This window comes from Myotis myotis, unplaced genomic scaffold (assembly GCF_014108235.1).
Source record: "Myotis myotis isolate mMyoMyo1 unplaced genomic scaffold, mMyoMyo1.p scaffold_m19_p_14, whole genome shotgun sequence".
Classification (NCBI taxonomy): Eukaryota; Metazoa; Chordata; class Mammalia; order Chiroptera; family Vespertilionidae; genus Myotis; species Myotis myotis.
The window spans coordinates 30,819,686-30,837,753 of record NW_023416318.1 but is presented as its reverse complement, the minus strand read 5'-3'; the positions used below and the strand labels follow the sequence as shown (position 1 = coordinate 30,837,753).

Sequence of the window (18,068 nt, the reverse complement as noted above, 5' to 3'; positions counted from 1 at the left end):
CCAGCTGGGCTGGGGACTGCACACGTCCTCTGATTATGGAAGGAGCTGGGTTATCTGGGGCCAGATGGGCAGTACCGATGGGACTGCGCAGTAATTGGATCTGCTGCTTTCTTCTCCGAGGCTGCCTGGAGCAGAGAAGGCCACCAGATAAGCATCTCCAGTGGGCCCCAAGCAGAATTGACCATTAGAGGGCCATGCTGGGTGGGCCTCAGACATTACTGTCAGCTCTGAATGTAGTCCAGGCCTTCCCTCTAGGGGCACAGAGTGAACAGGGAGCTGGGGCTCAGCCCAGAGGAGTGGAGGTGGGGAGGTTGAGGTATGAGACACTTTCAGGATTCCTCATCCAGGGAAGGCGTCAGTGCAAACATCCATTCCTGTTTTAGCCACTCCAGCCCTCACCTCCTCTATGTATCCCCTCTTTAGGACGTTTGATGTACTAGCTAGCCTGTAGTATTACTATCTCCCAGCAGGCCATGGTCTCTTTCAGGGCTGAGACCAGGTTGGTTTGATCTGCCCAGTTCCTCCTGAATTAGATTTCTTCCATTTTGACGGGCCTATGTTGATGCCCTTTCCTCCTCTTTATAATAGATCCCCCTGCTGATCATTACTGCCTTTGGATGACATCAGAATGTCTCCAGAGAGCTGGTCACCAGAACACTCCCTCTTCTAAAACATTTTTGCCATGCCTTTCGGATTGCCCGCAGAGCCAAAGGCCATTCTTTCGGAAACCTTCCATTGTGGCAAGGCCTTATCTTTGAGGGCACATTTTATTCTTTTAAACAACCAAATTCCATCCTCGGGGTGGGTAAACGGGAGAATATTGTTCGGAATTTAAAACGAAGCATGGTTTATGAAGTATTATGACTGATTTTCTTGTGGGGCTCTGTAACTACTTCTAAAAAGACCCCCCAAAATGCTTAGCACATCGACCGCTTCGCAGGAGTGAAGTTTGTAGCTTCTCCTGAGGTGGCTGTTTTGAGGGGCAGCTGCTTTTTCTGTGGCAGCCATTCAAATCGCTGCCTCCTTACCTCTGCCTCTCTCTGTCAGTTACAGCATCTGGTACAGTGATAGGCACACAAGCTCCCCGATAAATGACTGGCTGTTGGTGGTGACTCCAAACTTGCTGGCCAAAGTGAATGCGGACATGGTGCATTTCAGAGGGAAAGAGTGTGGTTAGGGTTAGGAAGCAGGCTGGGTGTCAGTCCTCCAAAGACGTGTGACCACAGCACCAGAAACCTGTGGTTTTATAAGCCGTAGCCTCAAGTTGCAAACCACTGCTAGGCAAAAAGACTGCGTATTTTAAATGAGGGTCAGATGAAATGGTTTAGGGAATGCACTTAGCCCCCAGGGCTCAATCAGTATCAGTTTCCTTTGCCTTCCACCAAGAATAAAAGGTGGGGGGGCGTTTTATCTTAAAGCTGACTGCTTTGCCATAGCGGTTCCCAGCCCTGGACATCACATGGGAAGCTTTAAACCCCTGGTGCTCAGGCTGGACCCCAGATCTATTCCGTGGGAATCCACAAAGGACCCAGGCGTCAGTTTATAAGGCTCCTCTGATGGTTCCAGTGAGGAGCCAAGATTGAGAAGCACTGGCTTTGGTTAATCCACGAGGCAGTCACCCCCTAGGTGTGCGGGCCAGCCACTCATTCTCTTCTCGGGGACCTGAAGCTGGCGTGTCCCTCCCTCTGGCAGCCTCATGGGGGGCTGGGGGGGGGGGGGCGTGCGGTGGTCATGGGAGCTCCTCCTCATTGCATTTGACCTCATTTCCTCCATTCACAGCTCCTGCACACTGGTACCCGCTTAGAATTTCACCACCAACCAATAGACTCATCCAAGATGGTTTCATTAGCTTCAGCCTCTCCCCCTGACCCGTAACCCATTCTGCTCCTCAGCCATCGAACCTTATAGGTAATGGACATACAGTTTTGACACCCTGATGGCCCCCAGGTGTTACGTGGGGCAGTCCTGATCGTACCGAACGTCAGTAGACAGTCGAGAATTAAGCAAGCAGCCCCGTGGGTGCAGCTGGTGACATCCGGAACATCCCGCCAGGCTGTGTTCACCTGGAAGCCAGAAACCAGGATCAGCTTGCCCAAGAGCTTTAATGGTGCCATCTTGGAGCCATGACCCAGAGGTTAAGGAGACATTTTTAAGATGACGAAGCCTAGACCAAGAGATTTGTCTGGTTGAACTGTAGCGTATACCTGCTGGAGCTTTAGGACTTGTTTGTTTTGCCTATTGATGGGCTGCCTGGCTCTCACCTGGATACTTCCCTCTGGTGGGATCCGATGTCTCAGACTTTGAGTTTCCAACTCGGGGGACTTAACTATAAATTTGTGTATATTAAGATGTAAAAGAAAAAAAAATACAGATAGAAACTGCTTGTTCTCCATGGAGAGAGACACACATGCAGGTTGGCCCCGCAGCTTTTAGGGAGCACTAGGGAGTCCCTTCTGACACCACCACCCCAGCCCAGCCTCTGCAGAGAGGGAGGCAGCCTCCTGCGGAGCCCACCGCACCGATTCCCCTTCTTCCTACTTACTCCCCTTTCGAACTCCGAGATGGGTTTTTAGTCCTTCTCCTGATGTCTAGGTCTTTTCCCCGTGTGAGTGGGTGCTCACTTAAGGACAGAGTCTCCTCCCAGCCCCCGTGGAATCTTGATGTCACTGTCTCTTTTCAAAGCTTTAACCCTCCTCTCCCTCCTGTCCTGTACACAAACATCCAATTTGTGGGCAAGTATCTAACACAGCACCGTGCATTTCGAAGGCATCCAATAAGCAACCGTTTCCTTGCTGCCGGTGGAGAAGAAACCTTTGATCCTGGAGACCCAGATGAACTAGGCCTGAGACAATATCTAATTTAACAAGTTACTCAATCCCTCTGAATCCCCAGTTCTTGGGGATGAGAGTTCCTATCTCTCAGGGCTGTTGTGAGACTCGCATGAGATAACACAGGTAGGAACAAAAAGTGTTCTCTGAGCCCTGCAAACACCACCAAGGTATTGTTATGTGTCCTCCTAGGATCAGCTGAAACCCTGCCTCCCTCACCTTGTTTACTCACAGCTTGCTTCTTATCTTAACCACCCATACAGCGTATTGTTTGTACTTGTTTTGTAGTTAATAGAAATGTTTCAAGTTGTTGGCTCCCTAACTAGAATGCATTCTCCTTGAAAACAAGGAATGTACTTCTTATCCACCCTGCAGGTCCACGGGTCCAGCACAGAGCTCGGTAAACACCTCTGTGTCTGCGCATGGGCCCAGGTACCCAGGGCCGGTTTACGATGCGTGTCCCATACACAAAATATCGTGTAAGACCAGCCTGTGGTCACAGCAAGGCCACAAGAAAGACAGATGCAGGAACTTTGTCAAAAGAACAACGCGGAGTAAGAAATACATTTCGGAGTCTTTTCTGAGGATTTGGAAAACTTAGGATAAAATATCTTTTTACAAGAAACCAGAATATTCTAACATGCCGTGTCTAGAATGGTCATTTTTTAAAAAATAACAAAAACCTGGTCTATTGCAGTTAATTCTAGAACCCATCTAGGGAGCGAAAATAAAGTGTGAGTATTTTAGGAAACAAAGTCTCATTGACTGAAGAAGGTTCAGCAACATGACCCAAAGAACTGGTCAAGATCAGCCTGACCCCAAATATGCCTCCAGCCCTGAGGCGGTTTGGCGATGAAGAACAGCTATGATGGCCAAAGTCTGAATGTGACTAATACTCATATTAGCCAGATAACGGAATCGTTATTGTCTGTCATGATGGTTTCCATTTGTGGAGAGCTTTCTGGCATAGGCATACCTCAGAGATATTGTGGGTCCATTTCAGAACACTGCAATAAAGTAAGTCGTAAGCTTTGCTTGTGGAGGGTCTTGCCTTTGATTTATAAAAAAAAAAACAACACAAAAAACACGCAACATCTGTAAAAGCACAATAAAGCGAAGTGCAATAAAGCGAGGTACACCTGTACTTCCAACCTTCTACGCTCATCTCATTTGATCCTTACAAATAAGGCATGAGATCTCTCCCATTTTACAAATGAGGCCATAAGGGCACAAAGAATGGGCTTTTTTTGTCCAAAGTTAGATAGCTAGATAGTTTGTGGCCAATATATTAAAACATCAGTTCTCCTAACTTTCAGTCCCCTATTCTATTTGCTAAGAGACCTAACCCATGATAGATGGTGTGAGGAAGTAGACTGTATATGCAGTGGTTGGGCTTAGGGGCGGGGGGAGTCTTACCTTCACGCTTGGCATTAATTATACTTGCTCTTCGGTGTTGCTAATGAAATCATGACAGTGTTACACATGACAGTGTTGACTCTTCCCAGAGTTAACATTAGGCAGATAACTCTGGGCTGTGTCAAGTTGAACTAGATAACTTCATTAAAGTCATGTTAGTCCCCAAAGTGCAACTAAAAACCAGGTAGCTAAAATGGAGTCGTGACTTTTAAAAACCAAAAGGCTGTGTGAGATTCTCAATCTTTCTTTTTCTAAATGTTAAGATGTTTCTGGTTCTTTATTTCTTGCTAAAGCCACTGTCTCCTACCATTAAGCAGTGGGAAGTGTATCGGCCTAGGAAGAGATGGGTCCTAGCCCTAGCTCTGCCATTAATCAGCTAGATGCCTTTTGGTAAGTCACTTAACTGGGCTGGGGCTCAGTTTCCAGATCTGTGAAATGGGGACAGCAGCAATTCCTGTCTTGCCCATCTCGCAAGATGGTTGTGTGGATGGAATTAGACAGGGAGCACCCATGTGCCTCAGGACTTCTAAGCGCCTTGCTCACTAACAATCTCCAAGGGCTTATGCAGACACTTGCTTTGTGATTTGGGGCAAGTTGCATATTATGTTTGAGCCACAGTTTCCACATGTGTAAATTGTGCTCACAAAACCCTACCATATTGTGTTGTTAGGAGGATTATAATGCTGTAATATCTGTAAGGTACTTGGTGCAACACCAGGCACAAAAGTAGGTGTCAATGAATATTTGCAGGTCCAGAGAAAATGGTAGGACCCAAATGTCAAATGCCATTACCAGACAGAGCACTGACCCCAGACTGCTTTTCCCCTTCCTGGTTCTCTCTCTGTTTCATCTGCTCTTCGCTCTAAGGAAGGGGCAATGGCGAAGGGCCATTCTGTGCACACACACACACACACACACACACAATGGTGTTAATGTCACAGCCTGTTCTGGGGACCTTTCCCACCCCAGGATGGCTTCTCTAGGTGCCCCTGACGACTGGTCACGTGTTGATGTTGCTTGGGGTTGCCAGGGTTGGTGCTGGAGAATGGAATCAGCATCTTCGAGACACTGGCTTTCATGACATACAGGGTGATGTGTACAGTTTTAGTGTCCTGTGCCCTTCCCACCCTTACTTCCTGTGCCAGGATGCCTGCGAACCTTGCACAGCTGCTTTTTCTCCACAATCAGAGGTCAGAACTAAAATGCAAGTGGGAGAAGCTAACATGCAAACTGTCACGAAAGGTCTGGTGCAAAAGCAACTTGATCCTGAGGCAGATCCTAGAGGGTGGTGATGGGTGGGGTGCAAGGGAGGGAGTTCTGGGAATTGGAAGTCGGGGGGAGAGGAGGGACCAGGGATTAGGTGAAGGAAACATAAAAGAGAGATAGGACAAGAAAGAAAAAAAAAAAAACCACAACAGTTCCACCCTTTTCACAGTTTTTCGGAAGGCTCTTCTTGACCATTAACAGCTATTGGACATTCTTTCTGCCGTCTGGGCAAATGGTGCTTAATCCATCCAGGGAGCTGGATGTTCTGTTTTTTAAAATGAAACATGTTGTAAAGTCAAAGCCGTGCCTCTGCCCCCGATCCTGAAGGGTTTGAAAGGCATGTCCACATTCCACGAATCCCAAAATACAGATTTTCTGTCCAGATTAGAGGCGGTGAAGCCAGACAAGAGGAGCACAGCCCTGGCCTGGAATCTCAGGCGGGAGGACAGAGACAGTGAGCTGGAGCCGGTTGGATGAGGCCTTGAGGGCCATACTGCACTGGACACTTGGAAAAAAAATTGTTTACCAACCACACAATACATGTTCTTTCTAGAAACATAAGAAAATACAGATAAGCACGAAGGGAAAAAACAATCCCCATATGCTCACCAACCTAAAACTGCTACCGTATTAGTCTATAGAGAGACAAGACAATCGATCCTCCATGGTTCTGGGGCCCACCTGCTGGTGCTGAGCCCCACTTCCCCAGGTACCTGCAGAGAAGCTGCAGAGAAATTGGCCTCGATGGACCCATTTACTCATCTGTAAATTAGAGACGACTTGCAGGGGTACTTGTAAGAATTAAAGAAGCTACAGTAGTAGTGCTTAAACCAGTGCCTGGAATATAGTAAGCACTGTACATGTGATAGCTATAAGAATAATAGTTATTTTATTCTGTTTTCTAGATTTTTTACAATATAATATACAAGAACTATTCTATATATTTCTATGAAGATTGGGTTGTACTGTAGACTTTGGCAATGTTTTTATTCTCATGATCGTCCTTTCATGGGCAGATTTGTTATTAACATTAGCTAACATTGATTGCTTCCAGTGGAGATAGGCCTGATGCTAAAGGTTTTACATAAATTGTCATACGTAATCCTCACAAAAACTCTGTGGAGTATAAGTACTGTTATGACCATTTTACAGATGAGAAAACTGAGGCTATGCAACTTAAATAATTTGAGTGTATAGGACTGCACATTCACCTCAGTGCCAAGATAACCAGGACCAGGGCCAAGGCATTGCCAGTGGGTGAATTTAGTTGGCAAGTCTTTGCTCAAACTCCACCATGTGAAGCCCAGTCTGAGCAGACAGGAGGAGCAAAGCAGGCGGGAAGACAGTACCCATGGGAGCAGAGCTCCCAGTAGAAAGCAGGTTGTGATGTTCAGTTGACTGGTGTGAGCGTGTATTGGTTCAATGTGAGAGCTTGGTCGTACCCTGGGTGGGGAGCCCTCAGGATGTCTTGATCAAGGGTATGATGGAATGACAGTGACATTTTAGGGACTAACCCCTTCTCTCTCAATCTAGGAGTAGCTCAGAGAGGAGGAAGGAGAAGTCCCGGGATGCAGCAAGGTGCCGAAGGAGCAAGGAGACGGAGGTCTTCTACGAGCTGGCCCACGAGCTGCCCCTGCCTCACAGTGTGAGCTCCCACCTGGACAAGGCCTCCATCATGCGGCTGGCTATCAGCTTCCTGCGAACACACAAGCTCCTGTCCTCAGGTGAGGCTGGTAGACTCGCCCAGGAGGCTCCGTTGTGCCAGAGTTAGAAGGCCACTGGGAAGGTCTCCCCACCCGGGAACTCCCACTCTGCAAAACGTCCACCCACAGAAACACCATCACTAGTGCTTTCCTCCTCCATGTTACACTCCTCTCTTCCAGCCATGACCTTCACCATGAATACAGCCATGAGATGAAGGGCAAGGACGGGACCAAAGAAACGCAGGGGCACCTGGAGGCTGAGAGGAGAGGGGGGCTGGGAGAACAAAGCAGCTTTTGCTGGCCTCTAAGCTGCCTTCCCATAGGCCGTACGACCCACGCGCCACTCTAGGAAGTGTTTTAGAGCTTGTCTCCCAGCTACTCTCTCCAAAAGGGCAGAGGTGTGCCCAGACGGTCTTCCCCTCTTCCTAGCCAATACGCCAGGCTAATTATTTGGTGTCTCTGCTCTTGGTTTCCTCAACTGTAGAAAGAGGTTAAAAATGCATATTGCACAGGGTGTCGGTGAGAATTAACCAAGATGCTGTCTGTAAGGCACCTGGCCCAGCCACACTCATTCACACTGGGGCGTCTTTGACAGATAACCACCTCCCCATGGAACTAACTCATTCTCACCCTCCCTGGTATCCCTGTAAGTCTCAAGTTCACAAAACATTTTTTTTTCTCAGCGTTTACATTCTTCATAAAGCCATTTCCTGTTAGTCCTGACCGAAAGAGGTGGCCTCAGGAATTTCCCAGTTTCAGATCCTATGTGACAGTCCCGATTAGTCGGTCAATTTTGTGAGAAATCGGGGCAGTGGGTAGTGTCGCCTGTTGTGGCACTACAGGTTGGCAGTGTCCAAGGTAGTGAGGGCGAGGGAGGCGGGCAGGGAAGGGAAGGTTCTTTGGTGGTTGGTTTTCAGTTTTCCCAAGTGAGCAGGGTGCCTTGGAACCGGGTGGATTCCGCCATCCTGTTATGAAGTGGCTATTCTGGGAAAGTAACCCTGAGCAAGGGGAATCCAGCGTGAGGTTGGGAGGCCAGACGGACAAGTGCTATTCTGGGCCCTGGAGCACAGGAAGGATGTGAGGAAAAGACTTTCAGAAAATAGGATGACAGCTCAGTGGGACCGAGGGCTGGAGGGCTCAGCCTGTACTGTAAGTGTAAAGAATCTTGGAAAAGTACAGATGGGAGGGGGAGAACCACGGGCATAGACAGACTCTATAAAATACTTCCAAGGAAACAGTGCAAAGCTGTGGGAGATTCATTGTCATTCATGCTACAGAGAGAGGGAACAATGGGCTGAAGTGTAGGAAGGGCCTGGAGATGCCATCTCAGGGGACACGTGTCCCTCTTTCTTTTGAAGAGGCTCATTCCCTGGGACAGGTGAGGGCAGTATCTGAAACTGCTCTACACAGACACAGAGTCAGCAGTGGAAAATTTAATAACTAGATGAAGACCCTTCCTGTTACCCAGAAACATCTTCTCAACTTCCTCGTAATGGTACTTGAAATTCTGCTCTTAGACATTAATTCCTTTGGGTTAATCATTGCTTCCTTCCACCACCATCCCCCATTCCTCCACCAACAGAGAGCCCCAGAAAGATTAATACATTAATCCTGGGACACCTCTCGGATTGAATTGGGACTGTAGAATGTTTCACAGATGATGAAACCTGAAGCACAGAGAAGCCAAGGTTGCCCAAAGTCACACATTTGGGACAGGGAGAATCTGCGCCTGAAATTCAAGTCATTCTACATCAGCCGTGGGCAAACTACGGCCCGCGGGCCGGATCCGGCCTGTTTGAAATGAATAAAACTAAAAAAAAAAAAAAGACCGTACCCTTTTATGTAATGATGTTTACTTTGAATTTATATTAGTTCACACAAACACTCCATCCATGCTTTTGTTCCGGCCCTCCGGTCCAGTTTAAGAACCCATTGTGGCCCTCGAGTCAAAAAGTTTGCCCACCCCTGTTCTACATCTTGGTCCATGGGAAAAACACCCAGGAGGGCAGGTACCTTCTGTAGCCTGGGCAGGCGAAGATGTTGACAAGGACTGGGTGTGTGTGGAAGAGGACGGGAGAGGCAGGGGAACCAAAGTTAAATGGAGGTTCTGGGGGCCGACCCTAGCAGTGGGGAGGGGAGGAGGTCCTCACGCATTCAGTGAGTTGTTCCTGTCCTTTCTCTTAGTGCATGGCCTTGTTTTCCGTGTTCTCCCATACATAAGCCCCTCAGTGGTTCAGAAGCTGACTTTGAGAGGAACCTGCATCAGAGGCTGAGCACGTCTTGCACGTGTGCTGATGGGAACCCCCTGTGTGCCAGACACGCCAAGGGAGATAGGAGCAGAGTGGCCACAGCGAGACCTCACACATCTCCACTCGGGAGCCTTTGTTGCAAGTTGTGGACACAAACTGCCTGCCCGCTGACTGGGCTCAGCCCCAGACCAACAAGAGTCCTCAGCCTGTCAGCTCTGGGCCTCTCTGTCCCAAAGTAAGAAATGGCAGGAAAGGATACAGAGCCATCTGGTCCTGGTGTCCTTGAAGGAGCAGTTCTCATACAACAAGCATCGCCCGGGGGAGGAGGAGATAGATGGCTTTCGGTGTCCCTTTCTCTCCCCTCCCTCCCAGACTCCCACCACACATTCCCTCAACCTGTTGTTGAAATTGTTTCCAGGAATTGTGTGGGAGGCACAGGATCTTTTTCTTTCCAAGGCATAGTTTGCTTTTTCAACACACATGGCTCAATGAAAAGGAGCAAGAATTTGTGGACAGATAGACCTGCGTCAGAATCTCAGTCTGGCGGCTTTTTCTCTGCAGCCTTGTGGGAATTTCTTTCCTATCTTCGAGCTGGACTTTCCTTCTCTGCACAGAGGGGATAACAGGACTTACCAAGCGATGCTGATTAAGGATTGAGAACATGGATATAAAAACCCGTTTCCTCTTGCCTGCCACATACTAGGCTCTTGATAAGTGATAGCTTAGAAATCAAAGTTACTAGCAACAATAAATCGATCAATAGTAAGTATACATATAAATAACATATATAATAACTATACTATCTTCTTGCCTACCTTTCAGCAAATTCTGTCAAAATGCAGAGTTGCCACGCTTTTCCAGGTCAAAATAGACTCATTATTGAAACATTTCTAACAAAGGTGAGCGCTGATGCTGGTTCGTTTTGTCATAGGAAATAGCTGGTTGCATACCTCAGAGTTCAAAAGGCTAAAAAAGACGAGGTTTTGCTTTAGAAAAGTTTCTTCTTTACTTAGTAACATGCTTCCCTTTGATTCTCACAGTAGGCTGTTCTGTGTGGGAATGTTGGAGAGGAAACCTCAAGGCTAAGAAATTCAGGCTAGGAGTCTGGGCTGCCGAGTGAGATTTGTATCACCGGAAGCAAACTGAAACAATAGCTTTATGATATTAGCTTCCACGCTGGGCCGAGAACAGAACACACTCTGACGGGAACATCGGTGGAAATACCACTTGATTGTCTTAAATCCCCTTTCAAGATGAGCTCTGCAAACCGTGACCAGATGAGGGTCACCTGCATTTGCAGGGCACTGAACAACTGTAAATATGCAAAATTGGCTTTTCACCTTAAAACGGATTTTTTTACGTCCACACACACGTATGTGGTGAAATCAAATTCCTTTTCCACGAGAGCTGGGGGTTCGTGTCAAGCGACGTTTCTAAAGAGAATTGTCGGGTTGATCATTGATTCATGGGCATTTGCTTAGTGGAGACATCAGTCTTAATAAGAGATTCTGATTTCCTGATCTTTAGACTATTCAGGGAAAGATATTCAAATGTGGGACAAGACATTTTGAAGTTTTTACCGTGACCTGTTCGTGCAGGAAGAGTGGAGCCACGGGGGGAAGGAGTGGAGGCAGACGTGGCTTCTGGTGCCTTCTTGGGATCACTTTCAGGCTTGTTTTCCCTAGGTTTTCACCCCCTACTTTTTTACCTCCCCCCGCCTCATTCACCCTCCAAACCAAGGCCTTTTCTATCCTGTTTGAAGAGGAGCCAATAAGCTGATTCAGGCTAGGATGTGAATGTCTAGGCGTAGCTAATGGATAATCTCTTCTAGAGATACTGACCTTGTGTAGATCATTTCCTTAAGACAAACCAAAGAAGGATCTGGTCAGTCAGTAGGTATTCGCTAACCCCAGTTCCGTGCTACGGCCTATGAAGGTTAATTCAGAGAGGAGAGATAGGCTAGTAAGTTATGTAAAGAACAACGGAATGACTCTCCAAGGGTGAACTTCCAAGGCCACTGCGGAGGCCAGAAATAATAGGTGAAACCAATACCTTCTGCCAAAATGTGAGTGTAGCCCAAGCCTGCTCCCTGGTAATCGTGGCGTTTACACGTGTGGCTAATGATCCAGTAAGGGATCCCAAAATAATTTCCTTGTGGCAACGAAGACTGCTCTTGCAGCCTGTACCCCCCAGGAATTGGGGGTGGGGCTTCTGTGGCCCTGGGAGAGCTGGAGGAGAGGAATCGGTCTAAAAGGAATGAGAACTAAGTGGGGACTGTCTGCCAAGCACATCTGAACCAGGAAGATCTCAGCAGGATGGCTTTAACACGAAGAGTCAAAGCAGTGCGGGGACCTCTCAGAGTAGGAAAGAGAGAGGGAGGATGGCCCTGGTGGCGTAAACGTGCACCCTGACCAGCAGCAGCGCCTTGGGACAGCCTGGTCAGGAGTGTGTGCCCTGCTACCCTGCTACCCTGCCACCCACTCACCCCAGACACCCAGCTCCTGCTGCCCGAGGGCCCGCCCCACACGGGCGGTGCTGCCTGAAGGAAATGAGTGGTGCTCCGGAAAAAGTGCTCCGAAACCTCAGCCCGCGCACATCCTGGCTGTGGGGAGTCATCAAAGCCTGTTTACAGGGGCTATTTTTAGCATTAAAGGATCTTGTTGTGCTCCCTGGGCTGCGCGGGCTTCAGCTCAGCAAAGTGCCTCTGATTGTGGTGACCTGCCCTCTTCTTTGGGGTCAGACTCTGAAGGGTCTTGGGAAGCAAGTAACTGAGACCGAAAACCTAAGGCCATTTGAAGGCGCCCGTGGGCAGCGTGCTGAGCGCCCCCGGTGGTGCTAGCCTCACAGCAGTATATCTTTGTCGCCACCAGCACCGTCCAGTCCTTGGGGAAGGGGTTACTCTCACACCTCTCCACACCTTTGTACTCCCTAGGACAGGACTGAGCACAGAGTAAGTGACGCTTGGTGGCAGATACCTAATGTCCTGCTTTGTGACTAGCCCAAGGCAGGCACATACATAATGGGGGCATAATAAGTGCATAGTTAATTTCCCAGGTGCCTAACGCCGAGTCAGAGATTGGTGATGCCTTAGGGAACGCACATGCTCGCAGGAAAGAGCGAGAAAAGGCAGCGGAGTCTTCAGCCGAGAGTGATGTTCATGACCCCTGGCCTCTTGCATGAAAGTCTGCCTCTATCCCACAGTCTTCACCCTCAGCTCCAGCTGACAGGGAGCCAGCCAGGTTCCTTCAGAAGCCCCCAGAGGAGAAGCAGGTGCTGTGGGGGCAAACAGTCCCACAGAGGAAAGAGGCCCCGCTGTCCCAGGGTCCCCAGGGACCCGGCCTGCTGGCTTCCTGGTCCTCCAGCCATTGTGACTTCAGTTCCAAGACGTTCTGTTTCCATTCATGGCCCCCCCGAGTGCCCCTCTCCCTCTCCCACCCACCCTCCCCCCGAGGCCAGCTGGCCAGCTGCTGTGGCTAATTTCGCCACCTCGTGGAGGCAAGTGTCCTGGGCATGGATGGAAACCAGTTGCGCTCTGTCAGAACTGTTAAAAACAGGAAATTTTAAGCAGAACTATTTCCTCTGGGCCTAGTTAACTCAAATAAGGTTGTCTTGGGATTACTCCAGATTTTGAAGTCAGTGTTGCCACTGAGATCAAAGAAATTAAAGAGGAAAAAACCTCCTTCATAGGCCAGAAATCACAGGGCTGGCCTCTGCTGTCTGGGGGAGGTGGTCACCTATCTGGTGTGACTTACATGGTGCTGAGAGCCTCTTCTCACCCACCCCCAAATAGGTCACCCCCTGCCAGCACAGGCTGATTTCCCCAGCTTTTGGGGTCACTCGCAGGGCCTTGAATCAAGGTGGTGATTCTCAATCTGTGGTCCGAGGGCCAGCAGCTCCGACGTCACCTGGCAGCTTCCTAGGGAAGCAGATTCTCAGCCGCGACTGGAGGCCTCCTGGATCAGAACCCTGGGGACGGGGCCCATCGAGGGCCGCCTGGTGTGGTGGGACTGTGCAGGCTCCACACTTAGAAAGGTGCTGGGCCTGGTTTAATTTTTCAAAAAGAGGTCCCACATTTTTACTTTGCACTGAGCCCTCCAAATTACATAGCAGTCCTGAGCCCAGAAATCCTTGTTTAAGGAAGCCCTGAAGGTGATTCAGGTACCTGCTCTATCTAATTGGAAAGCACGGAGTTCAGTCGTTGTCTTCCTGAAGCCTCTGTTCCCATGTAGACCTTAACTGAGAGCCTAACATTGTCAGGGGCACCGCCTTCACCTGGCCTCCAGTTCATTGCCATCAGTTTAGCTGACTAGTTAGTTGGCAGTCACCAAGTGAGCAGGGATCAAGTGTGGGTATGTGTGCAGTATAAGGCCATTCCCAGATGGTCTCCCTGCCTATCGGCTAGCTTCCTGCACCAGAGTGTGGAGAGGAAAGAATTTCCCTCCTTTTGTTCCATGATTTCAGCAAAACAGAGGGGAAGCCACCAGGATACTACTCTGTAGGGCCCACTCTTGACTCTAAAGGCTGGCCTGTCCCCAGACGGGCCTGTTCTAGTCCTCTGTAGAAATAGCAGCATCTGTGACTCGGGCACATTCGCTGACCCTGTGTGCTCATCCCAGGCCCCCAGTTTGGGCATGTGGCAGACACTTAGATGGTTGGCCGTGTGCATTTCCAGAAAAGCCCCACTCCATGACTGTGCGCCATCCCTGGCAGACATCCATCTATGCCAGTCACATCTGTGTCAATACCACATTCATGCAAGCCATTCATCCCCCCTCTCTTTCCAGTTTGCTCTGAAAATGAGTCCGAAGCTGAGGCTGACCAGCAGATGGACAACCTGTACCTAAAGGCCTTGGAGGGTTTCATTGCCGTGGTGACCCAGGATGGCGACATGATCTTTCTGTCGGAAAACATCAGCAAGTTCATGGGACTCACACAGGTGACCACCCACCTCTGGCTCTTTCACAAAGGGGAAATGTTTCTATTTGGGGGTAGAAATTAGTGGAAGGTTCTGATCCCATCCCTCCTGACCTGTCTCTGCACATACCCCCCTCCCCCCCTCTCTGGTCCCCAACCACAGCCTCAGAACCACACTTTCACCCCCTGGCCTTGGGTTTGGCATTGCTGAAGGCCATCCTGGTGGGCAGCTCTGCTGACCAGGCTAACAGGCCAGCTCTTGTGAATCAAGCCTCTGACATCAAGGGCAGTCCTGTTACATCCGCCTGTCTGTGGACTTCACACCGAGCTGGGAATCTGAGAAGATCAGATTCAGTCTCTTTCCTATGTCCAAATCCAGAAGGTGGCTCAGCTTCCTCTTGGACCCTTCTGTTTCAGTGTTAGGAATACTAAAGTCCAGCCTTGTTTTTGAAACAGGTGGAGCTAACGGGACACAGCATCTTTGACTTCACTCATCCCTGTGACCATGAGGAGATCCGTGAGAACCTGAGTATCAAAGATGGTAAGGTATTCTTTATTGTGTCTCCTTCCTTCTTGTGCCACCGGTAGGGGATCTGTATTCCCTTTGTATAGAAGTACAGAAGACATGAATCATGAGTATCATGGTCCGGAAAAAACCGACACGCAACACACTCCAGAAGAGCCTGTGAGAGATCGAGGGCACATACTAGTAAAGGACCTGATACTCAGAAGTCTCCAGGGCCGCCAGACTCCTTACATGGCAGCCCAGGGCTCCCCAAAGTGCAGAAGTGGAAGCTGCCAGAGTGATGCTGAAGTGGGCACAGCATCACTCTTCCCCGTTCTGTTGGTTAGAGCGAGTTACAGTCCAGCCCCGAGTCAGAGTGGGAGGGGACTACACAGGCTGAGAATATTAGGAGGCTGGCTCATTGGGGCCACCTTTGGAGACTAGCTACCCTGGAGCCAAAAACTAAATCTGGTCCCCTGTGGAGACATAGGACAGGTAGATTTTGATGGAGAAGAAATTTAAAAGGTTTTGTGTATTGCACTCTCCCTGTGGGGCACCCAGTAGGTGCTGGTGGGTGGGAGAGCCCATGCAAGCAGAAAGCACTTTGCAATGGTAGTTGGAATTTCTGCTTCATCTCTTATAAATGGGGACATTCAAGCAAAGATATGAATGGGGATATTATCAAGACTGAGGCTTTGGGCAGAAGAGGAGGTCAGTGACTTTCAAGGTCCCATCTGAACTTGACATTGATCATGGCCCTGGGCAGATTCTGCCCATGTCTAAACATCACCTTTAACATCTCCGACCTGTCACTGCCATGATGTGTGCTTGTCCAACCTGAATAACAGGGAAGTGATACTAAGCCTGCAGGGTTTGGCTGCTGTTACTGTACACTCTGCAAAAGCAGACATTTTATTGGCCCACTTCCACCCTTGTTATAAACTGAGTTTACAGCCTGGGCCTGCAAAATGCAGAATTCCAACCTCCCAAACACCCCACCCACCCACTGACCTCTCATAAGCCCCATCCGCTCCACCTGAAGACCTTGGACCACCGAGCTCCTTGAGCACACAGCCTGGAGAGCACTCCATGGCTGTTCCATGTCTTACCTGCACTGTGAGAACTTCTGTTCTGGTTCTATGGGGAAGGGGCTACCAGACTCTGAATCCCTTCCTAAAGCAGGTGTGTGAAGCCTGAGAAAACCAAAGACTCTTTTATATTCTCTGCTCCAGAAACCCGTTGGTCCTAGGGTTCTCAGTCTCTAGCCTCTGTCTGACCATGTGACCTGAACCAAGTCCCTTCATTACTCGGTTCCTTGGAATCTTTCTTTTCAAATTGGCAGTATTGAACCAGGCAAAGTCTAGGACCTTCCAGCTCTCCAGTGCCATGATTCACAGCATGATCCTAGTCTATTTATCTAAGTAAACTTTAGGTCTCTTGGTCCACGTATCCAGGACTTGGTATCAGACTCAGTAAATCAGCAAGCAGCTCCTTATTGAAGGTGCCGGCCTGAGTGGACTCATAATCTGGAAGCAAAGGGTTAGTCTGAGCACCAAGAGGGAGATAAGACGAGGAGGCAGATTGTGAAAAACTTTGAAGGCCAGGTGGAGAACCTCGAACTTTATCCTGTAGACAGCGGGGAGCTATTGAAGGTTTTTGAGCAGGGGTGGAGTAATCTGATTGGAGCCGTGTTTAGAAAGATTAATCAAAAGGTAGAATGGCAAGAATCCAGAGGCTAACAAGTTAGGAGGCCACGGGAATAATAATCCAACCTACAGCCACACTCATCTCCAGCACTTGAGCTGGTTTTGGTGGTGGGCCAGGCCCCAAAATATAAGAACATCTCATGATATGCCAACCCCACCTATGAAAATTAAAATTGTAGGAAACATCATTAAGTATGGAAGGCATGGTTTTATTATCACTATGGAGGAATATTCTTTCTTTAAAAAAAAATCCACCAATTTGGTCCATTACTTAGTAGGCTCTCCTGGGGATGTATAAGATAGAATCAAAGGTGACACAGTTCACTGGACACACAGATCTTTGGGGACATGACAGTCATCACAGCCCTCAGGAGGTTTAGGTGCAGAGGCTGGTGGCTGTGCCTGGAGGGAGGAGTGTGAGTATTTGAAACAAGGCTCTGAAATGTTCTCAGATGCTGGGCAGGGGGCAGGGGTGCACCTTGGGGACTCGGGATCGGGATGGTGTGTAAGGCAGAATTTAGACATGGACAAGGGGACTCAAATGACACTTTCTGCATTTATCACTTTGTTTTACAGAAAGTGGAGAAAGTTCTGAATGGGCAGGCTACTTGGAAACTATAAGGAAGGAAGCTATATTGTTTGTCTTGGTGATTTATTTAATTCTGGCTGAGAAAGGATATCCATGTTGAGTTAATTCTCAGAGTGGATTTGCTCACCAAATCCTAGGAGATTTCTACCAGAGGTCTCTCTTGAGTTTGACATAAGTCAGTTGAGGGGGGAAGCTGACGGCACATTATCCTGAATGCAGCCATGGTTGGTGGGAAATAGGGCACAGGAAGGTACACATTCCTGTGGGATGGGAATGAGGAAAAGACAGGTGTGTGTGAGGGACATTTCTAATCTGAGAGGCATATTCCCTTGGTGTCATTGTGGTCTCACCTAGACTATCCCTTGGAATTCCTCCTAGGGAGGCTGCACCAGCCCCAGCAGAGATTTGCTGAGATTGTGGCCAATGGTCACTCATTGCCTTGCTGCTCTGAAGGGAGCACCTCCCACGTGCTAGGTGCAATGGGAAGAAAACAGTGTAACACCCCTAGTCTTTAGGTGCTTGTACTCCAGTTGGGGGGCAAGCTGGAGATGAGAAGGCTTTAGTCCTTAGGCCAAGATGGTCCTCAGTGTTCATGGCAAGCTACAGGTGCTAAAAGAGCAAAGACTTAGGAAATACAAACAATACATTGAACAGACAACACTGCAACTGGGTCCCTCTTCTGTATATAAATGAAAAGCTCAATGGTTCTGTCCACCCTTCCTCACCCAGGCTCTGGTTTTGGGAAAAAAAGCAAAGACATGTCCACAGAGCGGGACTTCTTCATGAGGATGAAGTGCACTGTCACCAACAGAGGCCGCACTGTCAACCTGAAGTCCGCCACCTGGAAGGTAGGGCAACACCAGGCACGGGCTGAGCCCCAGATGCACCCTGC

General features: G+C 48.9%; 1 protein-coding gene across 3 annotated transcripts in view; it reads left to right on the top strand.

The window, feature by feature from the left end:
* Nucleotides 1–18,068, top strand: part of EPAS1 (endothelial PAS domain protein 1) — an 80,711-nt gene that overhangs the window by 39,983 nt on the left and 22,660 nt on the right. For all 3 annotated transcript variants that reach the window (XM_036334681.1, XM_036334680.1, XM_036334679.1), the window contains exons 2-5: nt 7,044–7,234; nt 14,247–14,398; nt 14,833–14,917; nt 17,906–18,024. In XM_036334681.1, coding sequence (XP_036190574.1) covers nt 7,044–7,234; nt 14,247–14,398; nt 14,833–14,917; nt 17,906–18,024 — 547 coding nt within the window. The remainder of the gene's footprint in view (nt 1–7,043; nt 7,235–14,246; nt 14,399–14,832; nt 14,918–17,905; nt 18,025–18,068) is intronic.